General features: G+C 42.8%; 2 protein-coding genes across 8 annotated transcripts in view; both read right to left on the bottom strand.

Annotated features, from left to right (window-relative positions):
* Positions 1-1,645, bottom strand: part of LOC116948871 (basement membrane-specific heparan sulfate proteoglycan core protein-like) — a 29,495-nt gene extending 27,850 nt beyond the window's left edge. For 2 of the 5 annotated variants that reach the window (XM_076071845.1, XM_076071844.1), the window contains exons 1-2: positions 851-1,645; positions 365-703 (exon numbers count right to left, since the gene is read on the bottom strand). Coding sequence is in view for 1 of the 5 variants with exons in the window: in XM_076071843.1 (XP_075927958.1) it covers positions 365-703; positions 851-917 (406 nt within the window). In the remaining 4 variants the exon portion in view is untranslated. The remainder of the gene's footprint in view (positions 1-364; positions 704-850) is intronic. The other 3 variants (XR_012945962.1, XR_012945961.1, XM_076071843.1) reach the window with 3 other exon arrangements.
* LOC116948870 (basement membrane-specific heparan sulfate proteoglycan core protein-like) overlaps positions 1-19,210 on the bottom strand; it is a 77,124-nt gene that overhangs the window by 54,369 nt on the left and 3,545 nt on the right. Inside the window, exons 2-18 of one of the 3 annotated variants that reach the window (XM_076071847.1) lie at positions 18,858-19,193; positions 18,031-18,273; positions 17,529-17,861; positions 16,560-16,799; positions 16,064-16,396; positions 15,092-15,334; positions 14,314-14,709; positions 13,492-13,731; positions 12,996-13,328; positions 11,780-12,022; positions 10,741-11,112; positions 10,327-10,443; positions 9,603-9,668; positions 9,114-9,176; positions 6,685-6,750; positions 6,380-6,426; positions 1,904-6,040 (exon numbers count right to left, since the gene is read on the bottom strand). In XM_076071847.1, the coding sequence (XP_075927962.1) occupies positions 5,903-6,040; positions 6,380-6,426; positions 6,685-6,750; positions 9,114-9,176; positions 9,603-9,668; positions 10,327-10,443; positions 10,741-11,112; positions 11,780-12,022; positions 12,996-13,328; positions 13,492-13,731; positions 14,314-14,709; positions 15,092-15,334; positions 16,064-16,396; positions 16,560-16,799; positions 17,529-17,861; positions 18,031-18,273; positions 18,858-19,193 (3,809 nt within the window). In that variant the 3' untranslated portion in view covers positions 1,904-5,902. Of the gene's footprint in view, positions 1-1,903; positions 6,041-6,379; positions 6,751-9,113; positions 9,177-9,602; positions 9,669-10,326; positions 10,444-10,740; positions 11,113-11,779; positions 12,023-12,995; positions 13,329-13,491; positions 13,825-14,313; positions 14,710-15,091; positions 15,335-16,063; positions 16,397-16,559; positions 16,800-17,528; positions 17,862-18,030; positions 18,274-18,857; positions 19,194-19,210 lie in introns of those variants that run through there. The other 2 variants (XR_012945963.1, XM_076071848.1) reach the window with 2 other exon arrangements.

Raw genomic sequence — 19,210 nt, 5'->3', positions numbered from 1 at the left:
ACACTCCTGCAAGTAAACGCGCGGCTTCGCTAGGAGAGCACCGCACAGGACTCTGGGTGCAATGCCACTGTGGGAGCGATAGGAAGTCTGTGCCGTGTCACCTCCACGAGTCGCAGTGCAACGGTGAGGCAGAGGACGTGAGGCAGCGAGGACAATCTGCCGGTGGCATTGCAGTGGAATGGCTCCTCACGTGCAGTACCAGCGCCACGCATCACCCTCGTGTAAACTCTTTGCAGCGTTTACACCACAACTTGTTCTTCACGGGTACAATGTGATGAAATAATATCACCATTAAAAATGTACGACAAATAATCATACATACAGGAAGGGTGCTTGTGCAATATAGTGTAACACATTTCCTTACCTTCCATTGTGATAATTTCCATCATGGGACTCTCTGTTCCAACTTCGCTTTTAACCAGGCAACGGTAAACCCCAGCGTCACTGTGCTGCACATTTGCGATTCGGATAGAAACTCGATGTTGATCAACATCCTTAATGACTGTTTTCCTGAAATCTCGTGAGTTTGTTAAATCCATATCGGGTGCTCCACTGCCTTCCCCACGCCGCCTCCAGGTGATAGAGCTGATATTGGGATTGTCGTACTGTGACCATCCTGGAGTGTTTCTGTCACACGTCAAGGTGACTTCCTGTCCCACAGCAACAAAATACTCTCTGGGGGATGCCTGTAAATGAACACTCGCTTCAAAAGTGAAACGACAAAACGGCAAAATTATAAAGTGTTGAACACTACGGTACGGTTTTGAAATGTACGGTGAGCAACAAGTTGAACGTACATACTGTACGTATACACAGTGTGGTGTATAACAGCACGCGAACAATAACTCACTGATGCGGGACAAGATGCAGATGACAACACTCATCCACACCGCACGCCTCCTCGTCTCCGTGTCCATGGCTCAGAGCCACGGCGCCGTCTGCTCAGTTCTCAGCACGCACCACGTTTTATGTCGCTCCTGCTGCCGCCTTCAGTTGAAGTGTGGCGACATCCCACCCACAGCTCGCTGAGGTTTCACTTCCAACCACAGCTCCCACACCAAACCCCAGCCTCTCTCTATAGCACGACTTCATCGTCACGCTTCCGTTTACTGTTTCAGCGCCGAATAAAAAAAGAAATGTTACAACTGTTATCGTGCTCAAAAAGTAATTTATTGACCTAAATTAAATACGAATTAACATTAATGACCATGAACGTGGTTAGGTATAGAAGAGTCACCTGACGCCATTTGGAACATGCATGTTCAATTCGAGTCCGTGCACGTCAAGTCTGGTGGTGTGCGTCCATGCGCCCTGCGGCTCCCTGGCCATGAAGTCGGAGGCCCTGCCTGGACGCGGCTCGCTGCTGTTTGACCCAAGGCTCAGGTGATGCTGCTCCTCGTTGGATCCATTCCAATAGCAGCAGCCACCACAGAGCCAACTGTGGGACACTGGGGTGGAATTTCTCACTGCAAAAACAAGATTATTTCTCGTGGATACTTACAGATTTGACCAAAGGCTCAAGAGTGCTGCAGGGCCCCATCAGCGGGCAGATAAATGGGACATCTGTCCAGCCTCCAAAACGCCAGAGGCCAAATAAATATAACAAACAAAATCTGTATTCAGAAATATGACTTTATTAATTCTGTATAATTGTTTTAACAAGAATAACATAACCAATACTAGCTTCATTAAGTGTTATGTCTTACGTTGTTTTAATGTCAGAAGGGGAGGGAGGTCTTCTCTGATCCGGTGTTCCGGGGGTAAAGACATCTAAAACCGGCCCTTCTCCCAGCTAACATGGTCACTGTTGCGACTATTGTGCGTGTCCTCCATCTGAGTCAGAACAGGGATGACGTGATGGTTCGCTGGTAAAGAGAACTGCAGGAATATGGAACAAGTTCCATTGCTTGTCATTTGGGTTTATTAAGTACAGCAAAGCAGAATTACAACTTGTTTTACAACATCAAGTTGAACAATATAACCGCATAAAAATATAGATTTCGTTTGTATCAAATACAATACCCGTCCTTGTTTTGCAAGGTAAAAACCCATTCACACAATAAGACTCTGTTACAACTGTTGAATTTATAGTGGCAAACTCCGATTCAGAGAGACACTAATCACAGCTGGAAATTCCTGATGATTATTTAAATAGCCATGCGTTTTGTTTTCACGTCTTGATATTTAATGCCCAAGCCAGGATGATTTATCATTATATCGCATTCCGTGTGAAGAGCACAGGACACTTTGTTACTTCTGCTTTTAAACACAACTGAAAGATTACGAACATTAACAGATTATTCCTATATTTTGAATGTTAAATATGCACAAAACCATCTTCAAACTGGAAAGTTGACACTCAAAACATTAGTTTAAATCAAGCAAATAACGTCACCGAACTAAAACAATGTTACATGGAAATACTCGGCTCCAGAAAAGTAACTGCACAGCATTTGGAAAAAGTGTATCGCTCATTCATACAAGTCGAAGAGTCTCAACAATGGACGTCTCAACCCGTGTAGCATTTGCCTCCTTGGTCATGAGGTCAGAGCCCGTCTCTGGACGCTGTTTGCTGCTGTTTGACCCAAGGCTCAGGTGATGCTGCTCCTCGTTGGATCCATTTCAATAGCAGCAGCCACCACAGAGCCAGCTGTGGGACACTGGGGTGGGATTTCTCACTTCAAAAACCAGATCATTACTCGTGGATACTTACAATTATGTGTTAATTACTCAATATTGTCAAATGGCGTCACGTGGTGTAAAATTCAATCCCACGTGTTACGATAAAGGCACACGTGCCATATCACATTGACAGGTGAATGTTTACTTTTAGACCATAATGTTACACTTCTGTAATGATGAGGCATGGCCCGTTCGATGGTTTCTACCAAAATAAAAGTTGAACACTTTCATCGCAGCCATCTCTGCTTCACGTTGTCATGTTTGGTACATGCGTGTACAGTGGTCATTTCACAATGTCAACTTCATATTCTTGGTTCTTTCGGTAAAGATACGTAGAAGGGAAACAATAAAATAATAAAAATATAAAACAATACAATTCTCACGAAGTTTCGACTGCAAAACAAGCAATTTTCTTGCGTGTGAAAACCACAGCAAGAAAATTTTCTTGCTGTGGTTTTCACACCAGATGACGATTGCTTGTGTTGTAGTCGAAACGTCGTGAGAATTGTATTGTTTTATATTTTTATTATTTTATTGTTTCCCTTCTACGTGACTTTACCGAAAGAATCAAGAATATGAATCCCTGCAGTCACGAAATCTTTAAATCAAGATGTAATGTCAACTTTAATGAACAAAAAAAATATCACGAACAGGAATGGGCAGGGTAATTACTTCCCTTCCCTTGTGTTTCCCCATGGTGCCACACATATATCCCATGCAGCCTTATCTTACACACAACAGGCAGTCACTATTCTACTTGCATAGCAAAAACCTTGAAGAATATTTCATCATTATGGTGTGGTTAATGCATACACTAGACTGCGGGTATTAGTATAAAAATATATACATTTGCTATGCACGAACATTTTGCATGCAAACAAATTAACGTCCAGAATGACGTTTCAACTTTACTCTCCTGCGTGACGGTCAAACGCGACTCTACCCAGCAGGAGGTTTCCCAGCAGTCAGTGTGGTACCAAACCTGCCACTAAGGACAAGCAGGAGTAGCAAGGTCAATAACTTGTCTTGCAAACATTTGAAAATCATGGTACGGTATCTATGGCTTGTTAAGGTACAGCAGAAGGAAAAGCGACTTGTTAGCAGTATCAAACAAGCAATTCTGTCGCTATAAAAGTACAAAACAATCCAATTGAAATATTGAAAGTTTGATTAATTATCATTATCCTCATCAACTTCACTTGGCCAGGCAAGACTCCGCTGACACATCAAGTCTCCATTACAAGCGTCACCTGGGCCAAACAGGTTTCAGGGCAGCAGTGCTATCCAGCACAGATGTACAAAGACAAATAATGGCACAGATGGCAACCACGGGTATACTGTGATGCCTATTCTACTCTACTATTACATCCCATGGTTGACGAGTTACATACTTACATCGGCAGGCAACATTTTATAATTAGTAACTTGACGATTAGTAGACGCGAATTTGTACACTTTAATATAAATAACATTGATAAAATGTTTAACTGAATACAGCGGTTCCCAACATTTTCCAGCGTGCGGACCCCTTTTCAACTTCCAAGCATTTCGCGGACCACCGCATGCCACGAGCTATTTGAAATTTCCTCGGTGAGGATGCTGCTGTCTTTATTTTCCGCGAACCCCCTGCAGTAGCATCACCGACCACCAGGGGTCCGCGGAACACCGGTTGAGAATTGCTGATTTTTTTTATAGGGACAAGGCAGGTGAATATTGTCATCACATTACATTCGGTGCAGTGATTGGCTCTACATGTCGGAATGTCGCGACGGTGCGGTTGACCACCAGTCTTGCCAACTCAGATATTTTGTAAGATCAGATTTTTATTGTATTTTATACCCACGTGACTTTACCGAAAGAACCAAAGAGTAAAGATCAGGTTTATTTGTATTAACCTGGTGAGAACTCAGACCCCAGTCGCATCTCCTTTGCAAGAGTGTTGGGACATTAATCTGCCTGCAGGGAGCGATGATCACTACCTACAATATTAATCGAGTTATTTGTTGAGTCATTTTTTTGTAATTTTGAGTTTTGATCCTGAAATCAGTTACATAATGGCCGACTCCAGCGAATGTGAAGGAATCGTTGACGTCCAATGTGAATCACTCACAGTTATAATCAGGGCAGCCAGTGGATTCGAACCACGAAGCACTGCTCTAAAACGGTGAATGTGCTACGAGCTTCCCTGAGTGAAATATTTTGCTAAAGTGATATGTGACTTTCTGGGATGACGGCATTCGACAGGTTTAAGAGCAATTCCAGCAATGTATCGAATATTTCTGTATCAGTTGTCGATCTTAAATACTTGGCAAATGGTCTAGTGACATATTCAATGACTTTAGAAGGACATCTAGCGGTTGTGTGAGGTTCGTTTGGCGACTTTCCGCTTCAAGCAGTTGGCATTACTGCTGACCACGCCATCCCTGTGCCCACTTGTGGGTAGCAGCAGCAGCTGCTGCCAGCGAAGTGGCTGCACGGAGTGCTCCGTGTCTATGACCTACACGGACACAGGAGAGAACTGCACTGGCACTGCCCACACAAAAACTGAAATATTTTTATTCACAAACAATTTTTTTTTATTTTACCAGGTAAGGCCCACTGTGCTAGATAGCTCTTTTTCATGGGCAACCTGAACACAAATTATAGCTCAACGAAGCGGCTCATCATGTGGAAATGTACAGCGGCCACATACTCTAAAAGCATGTTTCTAAATATGGAGGGGAACTCCACGCGACAACGGGGAGAGAGACACGCACACTCCAAATATACAGCAGGCGTCAGGGTGGAACCCACGACCTCCCGCATACCAGGCGAGGCAGTTAACATCTCGCCACCGCGGCGCCCCGCACACACAGGGGAGACGTGAGCAAGCACAGATGTGTCAAGGTGAAGGAGGCGACCTCGTAGGGTGGAAAATGTTGACGTAAGAAACCAGGGCCATTTTAAGTGGGAAAACATCTAGAACAGCAAGATTTTAAAAAATGCACGCTGGCCTTGTGGCAAACATTCCTTTCGATGTTCCGACGTGGCCCTGATGTAGATATTGTCTTTGGCAGAGACTCCATGGCGGCTGATGCTGCACCTGCACGTGTCACCTGTAAGTGGGCTAAGCGGTTGTGGTTTTCGTGTCCCCTCCCCCCCCTCACCGCTTCACATCAAGAGCCACGAGCAAGCCACTGCCTTTGAAACACCCTGTGGCCTCTACAAACCACTTGTGTGCTCAACGAAAACTAAAGCTGGGTCCGGAAGATGCAGCCGAGATCCCCTGGAGATGCGAGCGACGGACGCCGTTCCCGAGGGCCACATCTGGGGCTGGGAGCCCAGACGGCGCCTCACGGGCACGAGTGGCCAGGGCCCCCTAGCGGCAACAATGAGGCACAGCGCGCGGTACAAACACAGCAATGAGACAACGTTCGACTTTGTCATTGCTTTGGCCTTGCCAAGTGAATGACAGTCAACTGAGTTGTAAACATACCATAGTGTCCCTCGTGGCAATGGGAACGTAATCCCAGCTGTGCATTACAGAACAGCATTACGAGACGCCGGTTTGTGATCTCAGTTCCATTTTCGTCGGCAAGTATTTTTATTGTTATATTTTAAGTTGTTGAATTGTTTGCATGGTGTGATTTAAACTCTGCGAGTTGTGTTAATGTCATAGAACAATCAAAATAACCCCAGACAAATAAACTGTACTCACAAGGCCCGTGTCGTCCTCGCGTCGTACGTTAAGATTGTCATAATCGTCTGTGACAGACAGAATAAGAGTTTACATTCCAGCATCGACAACGTTACTATTACCAAAGAACACGATCAAAAATAGATTAACAGCACAAGCAAATAAAGTCCATTGAAGTGGATGGATTAAATCAGTGGACGTGTGCCTTGGACTCTCAATAAGTTCAGCAAAATTGCAGCGCCTGGCGCTGGCAATGTTGTGGTCGATGGCCAAGGTGACGTGGGGCCACGTGTCGCTCTCTGCAGGTCGTCTCGTGCGCCCTCTACCTTCTGCCTCCTTTCGCTGCAGCTTGAGGGCTTGGTAGTGGCCTTCGCGCTCCTGCCGGGGGGCATCTGACAGCAAGTTGTTGACGTCGTCATTTATAGGTTGTGATTTATAGGTAGTAATTTATACGTTGTGATTTATAGGTAGTAATTTATACGTTGTGATTTATAGGTAGTAATTTATACGTTGTGAATTCTAGGTAGTAATTTATACGTTGTGAATTCTAGGTAGTAATTTATACGTTGTAGTTTATAGGTAGTAATTTATACGTTGTAGTTTATAGGTAGTAATTTATACGTTGTGATTTCTAGGTAGTAATTTATACGTTGTGATTTCTAGGTAGTAATTTATAGGTTGTGATTTATAGGTAGTAATTTATACGTTGTGATTTATAGGTAGTAATTTATACGTTGTAGTTTATAGGTAGTAATTTATACGTTGTGATTTATAGGTAGTAATTTATACGTTGTGATTTATAGGTAGTAATTTATAGGTTGTGATTTATAGGTAGTAATTTATACGTTGTGAATTCTAGGTAGTAATTTATACGTTGTGATTTCTAGGTAGTAATTTATACGTTGTGAATTCTAGGTAGTAATTTATACGTTGTGATTTATAGGTAGTAATTTATACGTTGTGATTTATAGGTAGCAATTTATACGTTGTGATTTATAGGTAGTAATTCATACGTTGTGAATTCTAGGTAGTAATTTATACGTTGTGATTTCTAGGTCGTAATTTATATGTTGTGATTTATAGGTCGTAATTTATACGTTGTGATTTCTAGGTAGTAATTTATACGTTGTGAATTCTAGGTAGTAATTTATACGTTGTGATTTATAGGTAGTAATTTATACGTAGTGATTTATAGGTAGTAATTTATACGTTGTGATTCATAAGTAGTAATTTATACGTTGTGATTTCTAGGTAGTAATTTATACGTTGTGATTTATAGGTAGTAATTTATAGGTTGTGATTCATAGGTAGTAATTTATACGTTGTGATTTCTAGGTCGTAATTTATATGTTGTGATTCATAGGTCGTAATTTATACGTTGTGATTTCTAGGTAGTAATTTATACGTTGTGAATTCTAGGTAGTAATTTATACGTTGTGATTTATAGGTAGTAATTTATACGTAGTGATTTATAGGTAGTAATTTATACGTTGTGATTCATAGGTAGTAATTTATACGTTGTGATTTCTAGGTAGTAATTTATACGTTGTGATTTATAGGTAGTAATTTATAGGTTGTGATTCATAGGTAGTAATTTATACGTTGTGATTTCTAGGTCGTAATTTATATGTTGTGATTCATAGGTCGTAATTTATACGTTGTGATTTCTAGGTAGTAATTTATACGTTGTGAATTCTAGGTAGTAATTTATACGTTGTGATTTATAGGTAGTAATTTATACGTAGTGATTTATAGGTAGTAATTTATACGTTGTGATTCATAGGTAGTAATTTATACGTTGTGATTTCTAGGTAGTAATTTATACGTTGTGATTTATAGGTAGTAATTTATAGGTTGTGATTCATAGGTAGTAATTTATACGTTGTGATTAATAGGTAGTAATTTATACGTTGTGATTTCTAGGTAGTAATTTATAGGTTGTGAATTCTAGGTAGTAATTTATAGGTTGTGATTTCTAGGTAGTAATTTATACGTTGTGATTTCTAGGTAGCAATTTATACGTTGTGATTTATAGGTAGTAATTTATAGGTTGTGATTTATAGGTAGTAATTTATACGTTGTGATTTATAGGTAGTAATTTATACGTTGTGAATTCTAGGTAGTAATTTATACGTTGTGATTTATAGGTAGTAATTTATACGTTGTGATTAATAGGTAGTAATTTATAGGTTGTGATTCATAAGTAGTAATTTATACGTTGTGATTAATAGGTAGTAATTTATACGTTGTGATTTCTAGGTAGTAATTTATACGTTGTGATTTATAGGTAGTAATTTATAGGTTGTGATTCATAGGTAGTAATTTATACGTTGTGATTAATAGGTAGTAATTTATACGTTGTGATATCTAGGTAGTAATTTATAGGTTGTGAATTCTAGGTAGTAATTTATACGTTGTGATTTCTAGGTAGTAATTTATACGTTGTGATTTCTAGGTAGTAATTTATACGTTGTGATTTCTAGGTAGTAATTTATACGTTGTGATTTATAGGTAGTAATTTATACGTTGTGATTTCTAGGTAGTAATTTATACGTTGTGATTTATAAAATGTCAATTACACCTTGTAATTTATACGTTGTAATTAATTCGTCGTAATGTATACATTTCAATTTATACATTGTTATTCATAGGCGCCATCTGACTTCAGTTGACGATCGCAAGCGTTACGTGAGAGCAGACATCCTCGTCGTCACAAAGTGCGTGACATAGCGACTTGTGAACAAGTGACAGCTACCATTGTTGGTCACCGATGGCGATTCCGGCACTTCATAGTCGCTTCCTCGCTGTGGATCAGGGCCTGTCGTGAAACAAAATCTCCACTGTGGACTTCACGGCGATGCCACTCCTCTCGACCCATTCGCGAACGCGACGAGGCCAAGGCATCAATGCGATGCCTTTGGTCACAACACGTGTTCTTGTTTTGGCTCTGTTGCCTGCACTACGTTGCCTGTGCTTCACTGTCAACTTCATGAACTGTCCATTCAATGTAGTTATCACGAAATCTTCAAATTTCATGTGTATGATTTCATTAAATCTGACGTTTAAACACAACTGTGAACCTTTAATGGTACAAAGCGTATAGATCAAAGGACATTGAAGTTGTTACGCCATTTATGTATCCTGGGAAACCAGAGTCTCAAGACGAAGGGATGTCTGACCACTGTGAAGTAATTGTGTGTTGCATATGGGTGAAAAAGAGTGCCGCATAAATGCGGAAACTTACCAACCATCATCATCGATTGCAAGTTCAATGCTTGATAAGCACTTTCTTGCTCTGCCTGAGACTCTGCTAAGAATATGAAATAGTGTCTTTAATTGAATCGAATTTAAACCAAGGGTGAACATTTTGTCTCGCTAGCCAAACTGAACGAGTGTTATTTCCACAAACAATAAATATACTTGTCAAAACAAAAGGTGTGGTTTACCTCTTTGAACACACAGACCACGTGCTATTAAAACTGTGGTGGACAGCACACGCTACTGAATTTATTTTGAATACCAAACGTTTCATTTTATTCTGGCACGCATTTTTAATATTCCGTTTTCTTCCATTGCCCAGGACTCTTAAAATGTTTACCAACATTTACACCTAGACAGTGTACACGCGTCTCAATGGCATCTTCTCAAGAGGCTCTCGGCTGGGTCATAATAAACGAGAGCTGTTTCCCCTGCTAGGAGGAGGCATGGCTGGCAGTGGCGTGTGGATGGTCTCACACCTGCACGAGTGTTGCTGTGTGTAGCACACAAGGCTGACGGCCACACATAGAGACACAGCAGCAATGCCGACATCAACAGCGATCCCAGCCAGAGGGTAACCCCCTCCTCCATGAATTAAATGACATGCGGTTGTAGTGACCCTTAAGGGAGCTACACAACATGTGTTGGGTGATTGGGGTTCAGTGTGAGGAATGCTATTTGGTTGTAGAGTGGTGGGTGGTGCCAATGACCTGCATTGAGCTTCCTTCTTCTATAGCCCACCACTGCAACAACAGCAGCTCCAGCAGAGAGCAGCACAGCCAGCACCACACCAACAGCAACCGACACGTACGGAGATGCCCCTGGCACTGTTGCGAAATACAAAATAATGCATGAACTAAAGAGACGATAAAATAACTTAAGTCATTTGATAAACACATTTTATATTTTCATAGATCGAAAGTTGTTCATTAATATATATTCAAACGCGTTTCACAGTCATGTAATATGACGTAACAAGAGCTTTAGGTTGAAATTAACTTTCCCGATCTGCAATGTAACGTTGAAAGCCAGCGATTACATCGTAAAACCGGGAGCCGTAATTTAGAGCATCAACAAGAGAGCACAGTGTTTGTTTTCCATGACAAAAATGGGAAGTCTTGTACCTTGTGACGTAATCAACTCCATTTCCAACTGCCATGATCGGAAATATCCTTCAACCTGACAAGTGTAAACCCCCCCTGCATCATCATTCACCACTGAGATGGTCAGAGAGAAGTCGTCGTCGTCAAAAGCGGAGGACGAGATGTTCACGTGGGAGTTGAGGTGGGAACTGAATGCAGCGTGAGGTCCGGCTGGGTGGGCCGCGAGTATCGTACGGACTGTGCTGTCACCACGTGGCCTCCAGTACCAGGTGACCGAACGAGACACATTGGAGGAGCTCCTCCACACAAACCCAGGGTCAGACTCGGTGCAGGACAACGTGGTTCCTTCACCAATTTGAGCCGCGTAATTCCTAGGTGCGTTTTGCTCTGCACCTGCAGATCGTGTTAAAACAATGGTTTCATTACGAAACACACAGGATGCCACAATACAGCTACACACCTTGCACCTGAAGGTATAAGCATGGAAATTGTGTTAAGCTTACAAATTACTTTAGTCAATTTAACTGTATGTCCGATGTGTGTAGTGATTGTCCCACACGATCCCTGGGACGGAGGAATCTAGAAGTCTAGAATAAACACTCCACGCTCTGATTGATAAGGGCACAGGGGAGCAAGGGGATTGTCCGGAACGTTCAAAAGGGAAAAGAACTGGAGGGTTGGGTGAGCGTCAGGTGGGATGGTTAGGCCAGGTGGGGGTAAGAGAGGTGATGATTGGTGGACACGGAGTGCGACGAGGTGCAGAGCCAGAAAGAGGTTAAAAGAGGGAGTTGGAGTCTGAGTTCGGGGCATTGTAGGAGAGAGAGCGAGATGGAAGGTGTGGACCCGTGTCGTGAAATAAATACCTTACCTTGTGGATAAAGATAAGGGCAAGAGTCTTCTTTCATGTGTATTAATTTCATTTTCAATTTAGAATGATGGCAATAGCTGCAGTTTATATATATAGGATGAAACGTAACACACTTGATCAGAGTATTTATTTTCAGTATGTGATTGCAGTGTTTTTATAATGGAACTGAAGTATGGTGAGATGTGTACTTACCAATTTTCCACACGTTCAAATTGTGCGCTACCTCTGAGATCTCTCCACTCTCCCTTTTCAGGGAACACTTCAACAACCCACTCTGAGCAGCCTTCACTTTAACCAACACGAGGCTGCTTTGATGGCTGATCTCAATCCCATTGTGAATCCATCTGACCATGTGTGCATAGGAGTCGTTAGAGAGCTGGCAGGTCAGACTGATGCTCTCTTCTTCTGCCACGGTGTTGGATGTGTTGGATGAAACTAAAGAACACGAAACAAGAATACATATTTACGGCTCATTGACTCAGCAGTCCGAACTATAGCACAACACATTCTGAATTTTGAGGTATGGCCTATCCCTGGTCACGTGGAATCCACATCTGTGCTGAGATTCCAGGAGATATGAGCCTGGAGGCCTCACAGCGCAGTTGAGATCATGGAATCCCTCCTGCACTGCTCCTCTAATCGTGATTACAGCAGCAGAGCACAGAGACTCCAGGGTGGGGATGGTGAAGGGGTGAAGAGGAGACCACGTGTCCACTGATCACGAGAAGCACTGGCCCAGGAATTGCCTAATCCCAAATCCCTCGACCTAAAACCTGATTGTGAACGTGAACTCACAGCAGGAGTCTGAATGGCCAACAGCAGCAGCGCTACTCGTCATTCTCACGTGAACTCTCCATATCGCAACTTGAAAAAAACTAGACCTGTTTTAATTAGCATGAAATATTGTGTAAATATACGTAAGTACACTATACATATCTATTGTATGATGTCTCTTCAATAATTTGGACTACATCACTGTAATAAAACATGTTAATCTAATACCAGTGCAACTGCATTTTTATTGGGGAAAGCAATAACTGTAAAATATATCAGTTCCGCAACTAAAAAACACGGGAATATTCCCGTGAATGTGGCTGTGACACGACCGTTTACATGACGGAACACTTAGCCTCTCATCTGCAAGGGCGATGGCATGATGGGCAATGAGAATCAGATGATGCGCATCCAATATTGAATGCTACAGCAATGACAGCTTGTATGTGCAGCAGCAGTAACAATCGTTCACGTGAACATAAACTCACTACGGCATTTACGTCACAATCATGAACAATATCGTCCGACATTTCATTTTCATAGCATGCTGAAACGTGTTAATACATTTTTGTAACAGAAATTAGTAACAATTTTTATGAATATATTTAGTTTATATGACTCAATATTACCGTACCTTTCATTGTGACCAGTTCCATTGTGAGGGTGCCTGTCCTATAGTAGCCAGTAAACTCACATGTGTAAACCCCACCACGTGAAAACGTAACTGTCGACAATGCTAAAGGAAACTGATCTTTATAATCAGACGGTTGCGATGGATATTGTATGTTCTGATCATATCGCTTTGTTGTGCCATCATGCGATCTCCATTTCCAAGTGACAGCGCGTGTCCGCTGTGAATGATCTTTCCACTGAAATCCAGGATCAGATTCATCACATGACAAAGAGACCTCCCCACCCTCGTGTATGAAATATTTCTGCACTGCGGGTGCCTTCTCAACATGACTTCCTATAAAATAAACAGCAGTGAATTAACCAATGCACAGTAATTATCAAAACATTTACTGCATGAAAATATGTAACGGTTACATTTGACAGATTCAAATTCAATGTAATAACTCGACACGTCAGTTAATAACATTACATTTTAATACATTTAACAGGAGACTTACCAGTTGATGTTAACTCCAGTGTGTACGAGGCAAAGGGACTGTTGTGCTGGTGATATAGAAAACATTTCCATTCTCCCTGTTGAAATCGTTTTACTTTGTTCAGTGTCAGCTGATTGCCTTGTGAAATGTAAATTCGACCATGATACCAAACCAGACCTGTTCCATCGCCACTGTTTGATATGAGACAGGTCAATGTGACAGTCTCCCCTTCTGTCACAGAGCGGGATGGGTTTGCTGAAACTACAGAAAGCAAAAGCAGTAAAACAAACTCAGACATCAGCAGTGACTCCGTGCTCCAGACTCCTCCACTACTCCTCTTGTGGGCGAGACCACAGCAGAGACACTCAGCGAGTCGGGGCGACTCCTAAACGGTCCCCCATCACCACAGAGCTCTGTCCATGTGAGTACGATGGGTCGGCATCAGCAGCAGACTCTCCTGTTCAGAGATGTGCCGGCAAACATGTGGCTGCACTACACCACAGGCAGAATGTCATGGGCGATGGCTGTGTATGTGACGCCAGTGCAGTGTGATGGGAAGCCTGGGTTGCCATCTCCATGGATCGTGGAACAATCGTCAGTCTCGTGAGATTCCTCGGACGTGTGGTGCTATCACGTTGGAAGAATTCATAATGTGCAATAGCAGCAGAATGTTTATGATTGAGCAAATTCATTACAGCCATCAACATTAATACTTTTATATAATTGGTAGCAGTTTACATTAATTGACTAATAATACAAAATCGTACACAATGAATAATTAAATGCATTCCACTTTTATATGTAAGTGCATATCCTCGTGCAAAACAGTGAAATATTATTTACCTTGCATTGTGATAAGTTCTCTTGTTAAGCTGCTTGTTCTAAAGTAGCCAGTAAAATGGCAAATGTAGAACCCAGCATCACTGTGTTGCACTTTTGAGATTTGAATAGAGAAGTTGTCTTCATCAAAAACAGACTTCAATCTCGTTACTCTGGAAACCAGAGGTATAGGGGTATTTTTCCATACATCTCTATACCATTGACCAGTTTGCTTAGGATACTGGACAATCGTTTCGCTACCACTACCCTGCCTCTCCCATCGCCAGGTCAGAGCCAGGTCAGAGGAAGGGTGATCTTTCCATTTAAATTCTGGATCAGATTCAACGCATGGCAAAATGACCGACTGGCCCACAGAAACAAAATACTTTATGGGAGCAGGTGCCGTTGCATCACAAACATCTACAAAAATATAACAAAAGAGATAAAGTATTACAATTCAAACGTTTAAATTACGGAAAAATATTTGACAATTGTAATACTTTTCGTTATTACACCTCCACAAGGGATGCATCACATACATCAGATTAATCACATTTATAATATACAGATTGCATTGGTAATACAAATTAAACATATTTAAAAGATCACGGTGTGAAATTAAAATCACCGAGGGCTTCATTTCTTTCGGAATATTTCTGGGCCTGCCCAAACTCCTGGACCCCCCCCCCCCACGCCTTCCCCCAACTGACGGGGATAACAAAAGGTAGAGAGGGGGGATAAATATTTTCCTGGGATCAACCCCAGACAGCTCCAGCTAAAATCAATTCCTGAATACACTTACTCTGTGATGAAACTTTCAAATCGTGAGAAGCAGAGGCTTTGTCAGTTTGGGTTTTGACACCACATGTCCATGCTCCCTCTTGACATCGTTTGACTTTGCGTAATATCAGCACAGAATTGCCTGGGTTCATCTCAATGCCACCGTGAGTCCAAACAATATTTTTTACATAGGCACTGTTTGAGATGTGACACGTCAATGTGACAGTCTCTCCTTCTCTCACAAAGCGGGATGGGTTGGCTGAAACTACAGAAAGCAAAAGCAGTAAAGCAAACTCAGACATCAGCAGTGACTCCGTGCTCCAGACTCCTCCACTACTCCTCTTGTGGGCGAGGCCACAGCAGAGACGCTCAGCGAGTCTGGGCGACTCCTAAACGGCCCTCGGTCACCACAGAGACCTGACGGGCTGTGTGACATGGGGCGGTGTGAGGAGCCTACGCAGCACTCACAGTTCTGCAAGTAAACACGCAGTTTCACTAAAACAGTATCACACGTGACAGGAGTCAGTGTCAGACGAGGTCCAGAAACAACAATTGTCCCTTCCATGAACAGTTCGGCAAGAAATCGCGTGGCCCTACTGGAACAAGGGTGACATCGCACGGGCACCGTGCCACTGATGTGGCACCACATGTCGTGTGACGTCACCAGAGGGCACGGAGTGACAGGGAGAGTCAGGAGGGGCTCATCCAATGTCAGACATCTCCACCAGTGCAGGACCCAATGTGCAGCACCTCCGATTAGCACGGTTGGCTACGTATGGTGCGAAAGAAGTTCAACATACATGCAGCAGAAGGGCTACCTGTGATACCGATTTAAACGTACTCATTAAACATGCAACAGCTTTTACCTGAGCATTACTGAAAGTTATTATATGAATACCATGGTGTGTTATGTGCAGGTGTAATTTATTTTAATCTAGAAGTTACACTATTGTGTGAAAGTGTTTTAATGATATATAAACCAAAAGCACATTACCTTTCATTGTGACCAGTTCCATTGTGAGGGTGCCTGTCCTATAGTATCCAGTAAACTCACATGTGTAAACCCCACCACGTGAAAACGTAACTTGCGACAATGTTAAAGGAAACTGATCTCTATAATTAGACGGTTGCGATGGATATTGTATGTTCTGATCATATCGCTGTGTTGTGCCATCATGCGATCTCCATTTCCAAGTGACAGCGCGTGTCTGCTGTGAATGATCTTTCCACTGAAATCCAGGATCAGATTCATCACATGACAAAGAGACCTTCCCACCGTCTTGTATGAAATATTTCTTCACTGCCGGTGCCTGCCAAACATCACTTCCTATAAAAGAAACAGCAGTGAATTAACCAATGCACAGTAATTATCAAAACATTTACTGCATGAAAATATGTAACGGTTACATTTGACAGATTCAAATTCAATGTAATAACTCGACACGTCAGGTAACAACATTACATTTAAATACATTTAACAGGAGACTTACCAGTTGATGTTAACTCCAGTGTGTACGAGGCAAAGGGACTGTGGTGCTGGTGATATAGAAAACATTTCCATTCTCCCTGTTGAGATCGTTTTACTTTGTTCAGTGTCAGCGAATTGCCTTTGTCAATGTAAGTTCCACCATGATACCAAACCAGACCTATTCCATAGCCACTGTTTGAGATGTCACACCTCAATGTGACAGTCGCTCCTTCACTCACGACGCTGGATGCGTTGGCTGAAACTACAGAAAGCAAAAGCAGTAAAACAAACTCAGACATCAGCAGTGACTCCGTGCTCCATACTCCTCCACTACTCCTCTTGTGGGCGAGGCCACAACAGAGACATTCAGCGAGTCTGGGCGACTCCTAAACGGCCCTCGGTCACCACAGAGACCTGACGGGCTGTGTGACAGGGGGCGGTGTGAGGAGCCTACGCAGCACTCACAGTTCTGCAAGTAAACACGCAGTTTCACTAAAACAGTATCACACGTGACAGGAGTCAGTGTCAGACGAGGTCCAGAAACAACAATTGTCCCTTCCATGAACAGTTCGGCAAGAAATCGCGTGGCCCTACTGGAACACGGGTGACATCGCACGGGCACCGTGCCACTGATGTGGCACCACATGTCGTGTGACGTCACCAGAGGGCACGGAGTGACAGGGAGAGTCAGGAGGGGCTCATCCAATGTCAGACATCTCCACCAGTGCAGGACCCAATGTGCAGCACCTCCGATTAGCACGGTTGGCTACGTATGGTGCGAAAGAAGTTCAACATACATGCAGCAGAAGGGCTACCTGTGATACCGATTTAAACGTACTCATTAAACATGCAACAGCTTTTACCTGAGCATTACTGAAAGTTATTATATGAATACCATGGTGTGTTATGTGCAGGTGTAATTTATTTTAATCTAGAAGTTACACTATTGTGTGAAAGTGTTTTAATGATATATAAACCAAAAGCACATTACCTTTCATTGTGACCAGTTCCATTGTGAGGGTGCCTGTCCTATAGTAGCCAGTAAACTCACATGTGTAAACCCCACCACTTGAAAACGTAACTAGCGACAATGTTAAAGGAAACTGATCTATATAATCAGACGGTTGCGATGGATATTGTATGTTCTGATCAGAACCCTTTGTTGTGCCATCATGCGATCTCCATTTCCAAGTGACAGCGCGTGCCAGCTGTGAATGATCTTTCCACTGAAATCCAGGATCAGATTCATCACATGACAAAGAGACCTCCCCACCGTCTTGTATGCAATATTTCTTCACTGCCGGTGCCTGCCAAACATCACTTCCTATAAAATAAACAGCAGTGAATTTAGCAATGCACAGTAATTATCAAAATATTTACTGCATGTGAATATGTATTTGTTACATTTGACATTAAAATGTTATAAGTTCATGATGATAAAACACGTAAGGTAATAACAGTACAATTAAATATATATATAACAGTAGACTTACCAGTTGATCTAAACTCCAAATTGTACGAGGCAAAGGGACTGTTTTGCTGGTCATGTAGAGCACATTTCCATTGTCCCTGTTGAGATCGTTTTACTTTGTTCAGTGTCAGCACAGATGTGGCTGGGTTCATCTCAGTGCCACCGTGAGTCCAAACAATACTTTTAACATAGGCACTGTTTGAGATGTGACACGTCAATGTGACAGTCTCTCCTTCACTCACGACACTGGATGGGTTTGCTGAAACTACAGAAAGCAAAAGCAGTAAAACAAACTCAGACATCAGCAGTGACTCCGTGCTCCAGACTCCTCCACTACTCCTCTTGTGGGCGAGACCACAGCAGCGACACTCAGCGAGTCTGGGCGACTCCTAACCGGTCCCCGATCACCACAGAGACCTGACGGGCTGTGTGACAGTGGTCGGTGTGAGGGGGCTGCATCAGTACCAACGTCACCTGTGACACTGACACTCCTGCAAGTAAACGCGCGGCTTCGCTAGGAGAGCACCGCACAGGACTCTGGGTGCAATGCCACTGTGGGAGCGACAGGAAGTCTGTGCCGTGTCACCTCCACGAGTCGCAGTGCAACGGTGAGGCAGAGGACGTGAGGCAGCGAGGACAATCTGCCGGTGGCATTGCAGTGGAATGGCTCCTCACGTGCAGTACCAGCGCCACGCATCACCCTCGTGTAAACTCTTTGCAGCGTTTACACCACAACTTGTTCTTCACGGGTACAATGTGATGAAATAATATCACCATTAAAAATGTACGACAAATAATCATACATACAGGAAGGGTGCTTGTGCAATATAGTGTAACACATTTCCTTACCTTCCATTGTGATAATTTCCATCATGGGACTCTCTGTTCCAACTTCGCTTTTAACCAGGCAACGGTAAACCCCAGCGTCACTGTGCTGCACATTTGCGATTCGGATAGAAACCCGATGTTGATCAACATCCTTAATGACTGTTATCCTGAAATCTCGTGAGTTTGTTAAATCCATATCGGGTGCTCCATTGCCTTCACCACGCCGCCAGGTGATAGAGCTGATATTGGGATTGTCGTGCTGTGACCATCCTGGAGTGTTTCTGTCACACGTCAAGGTGACTTCCTGTCCCACAGCAACAAAATATTCTCTGGGGGAAGCCTGTAAATTAACACTCGCTTCAAAAGTGAAACGA

This window comes from Petromyzon marinus, chromosome 35, assembly GCF_048934315.1.
Source record: "Petromyzon marinus isolate PM22_M1 ecotype Great Lakes invasive population chromosome 35, UKy_Petmar_22M1.pri1.0, whole genome shotgun sequence".
NCBI classification, from domain to species: Eukaryota; Metazoa; Chordata; class Hyperoartia; order Petromyzontiformes; family Petromyzontidae; genus Petromyzon; species Petromyzon marinus.
Note: the sequence above shows the minus strand (reverse complement) of the source record. Positions and strands in the feature narration are given on the sequence as shown.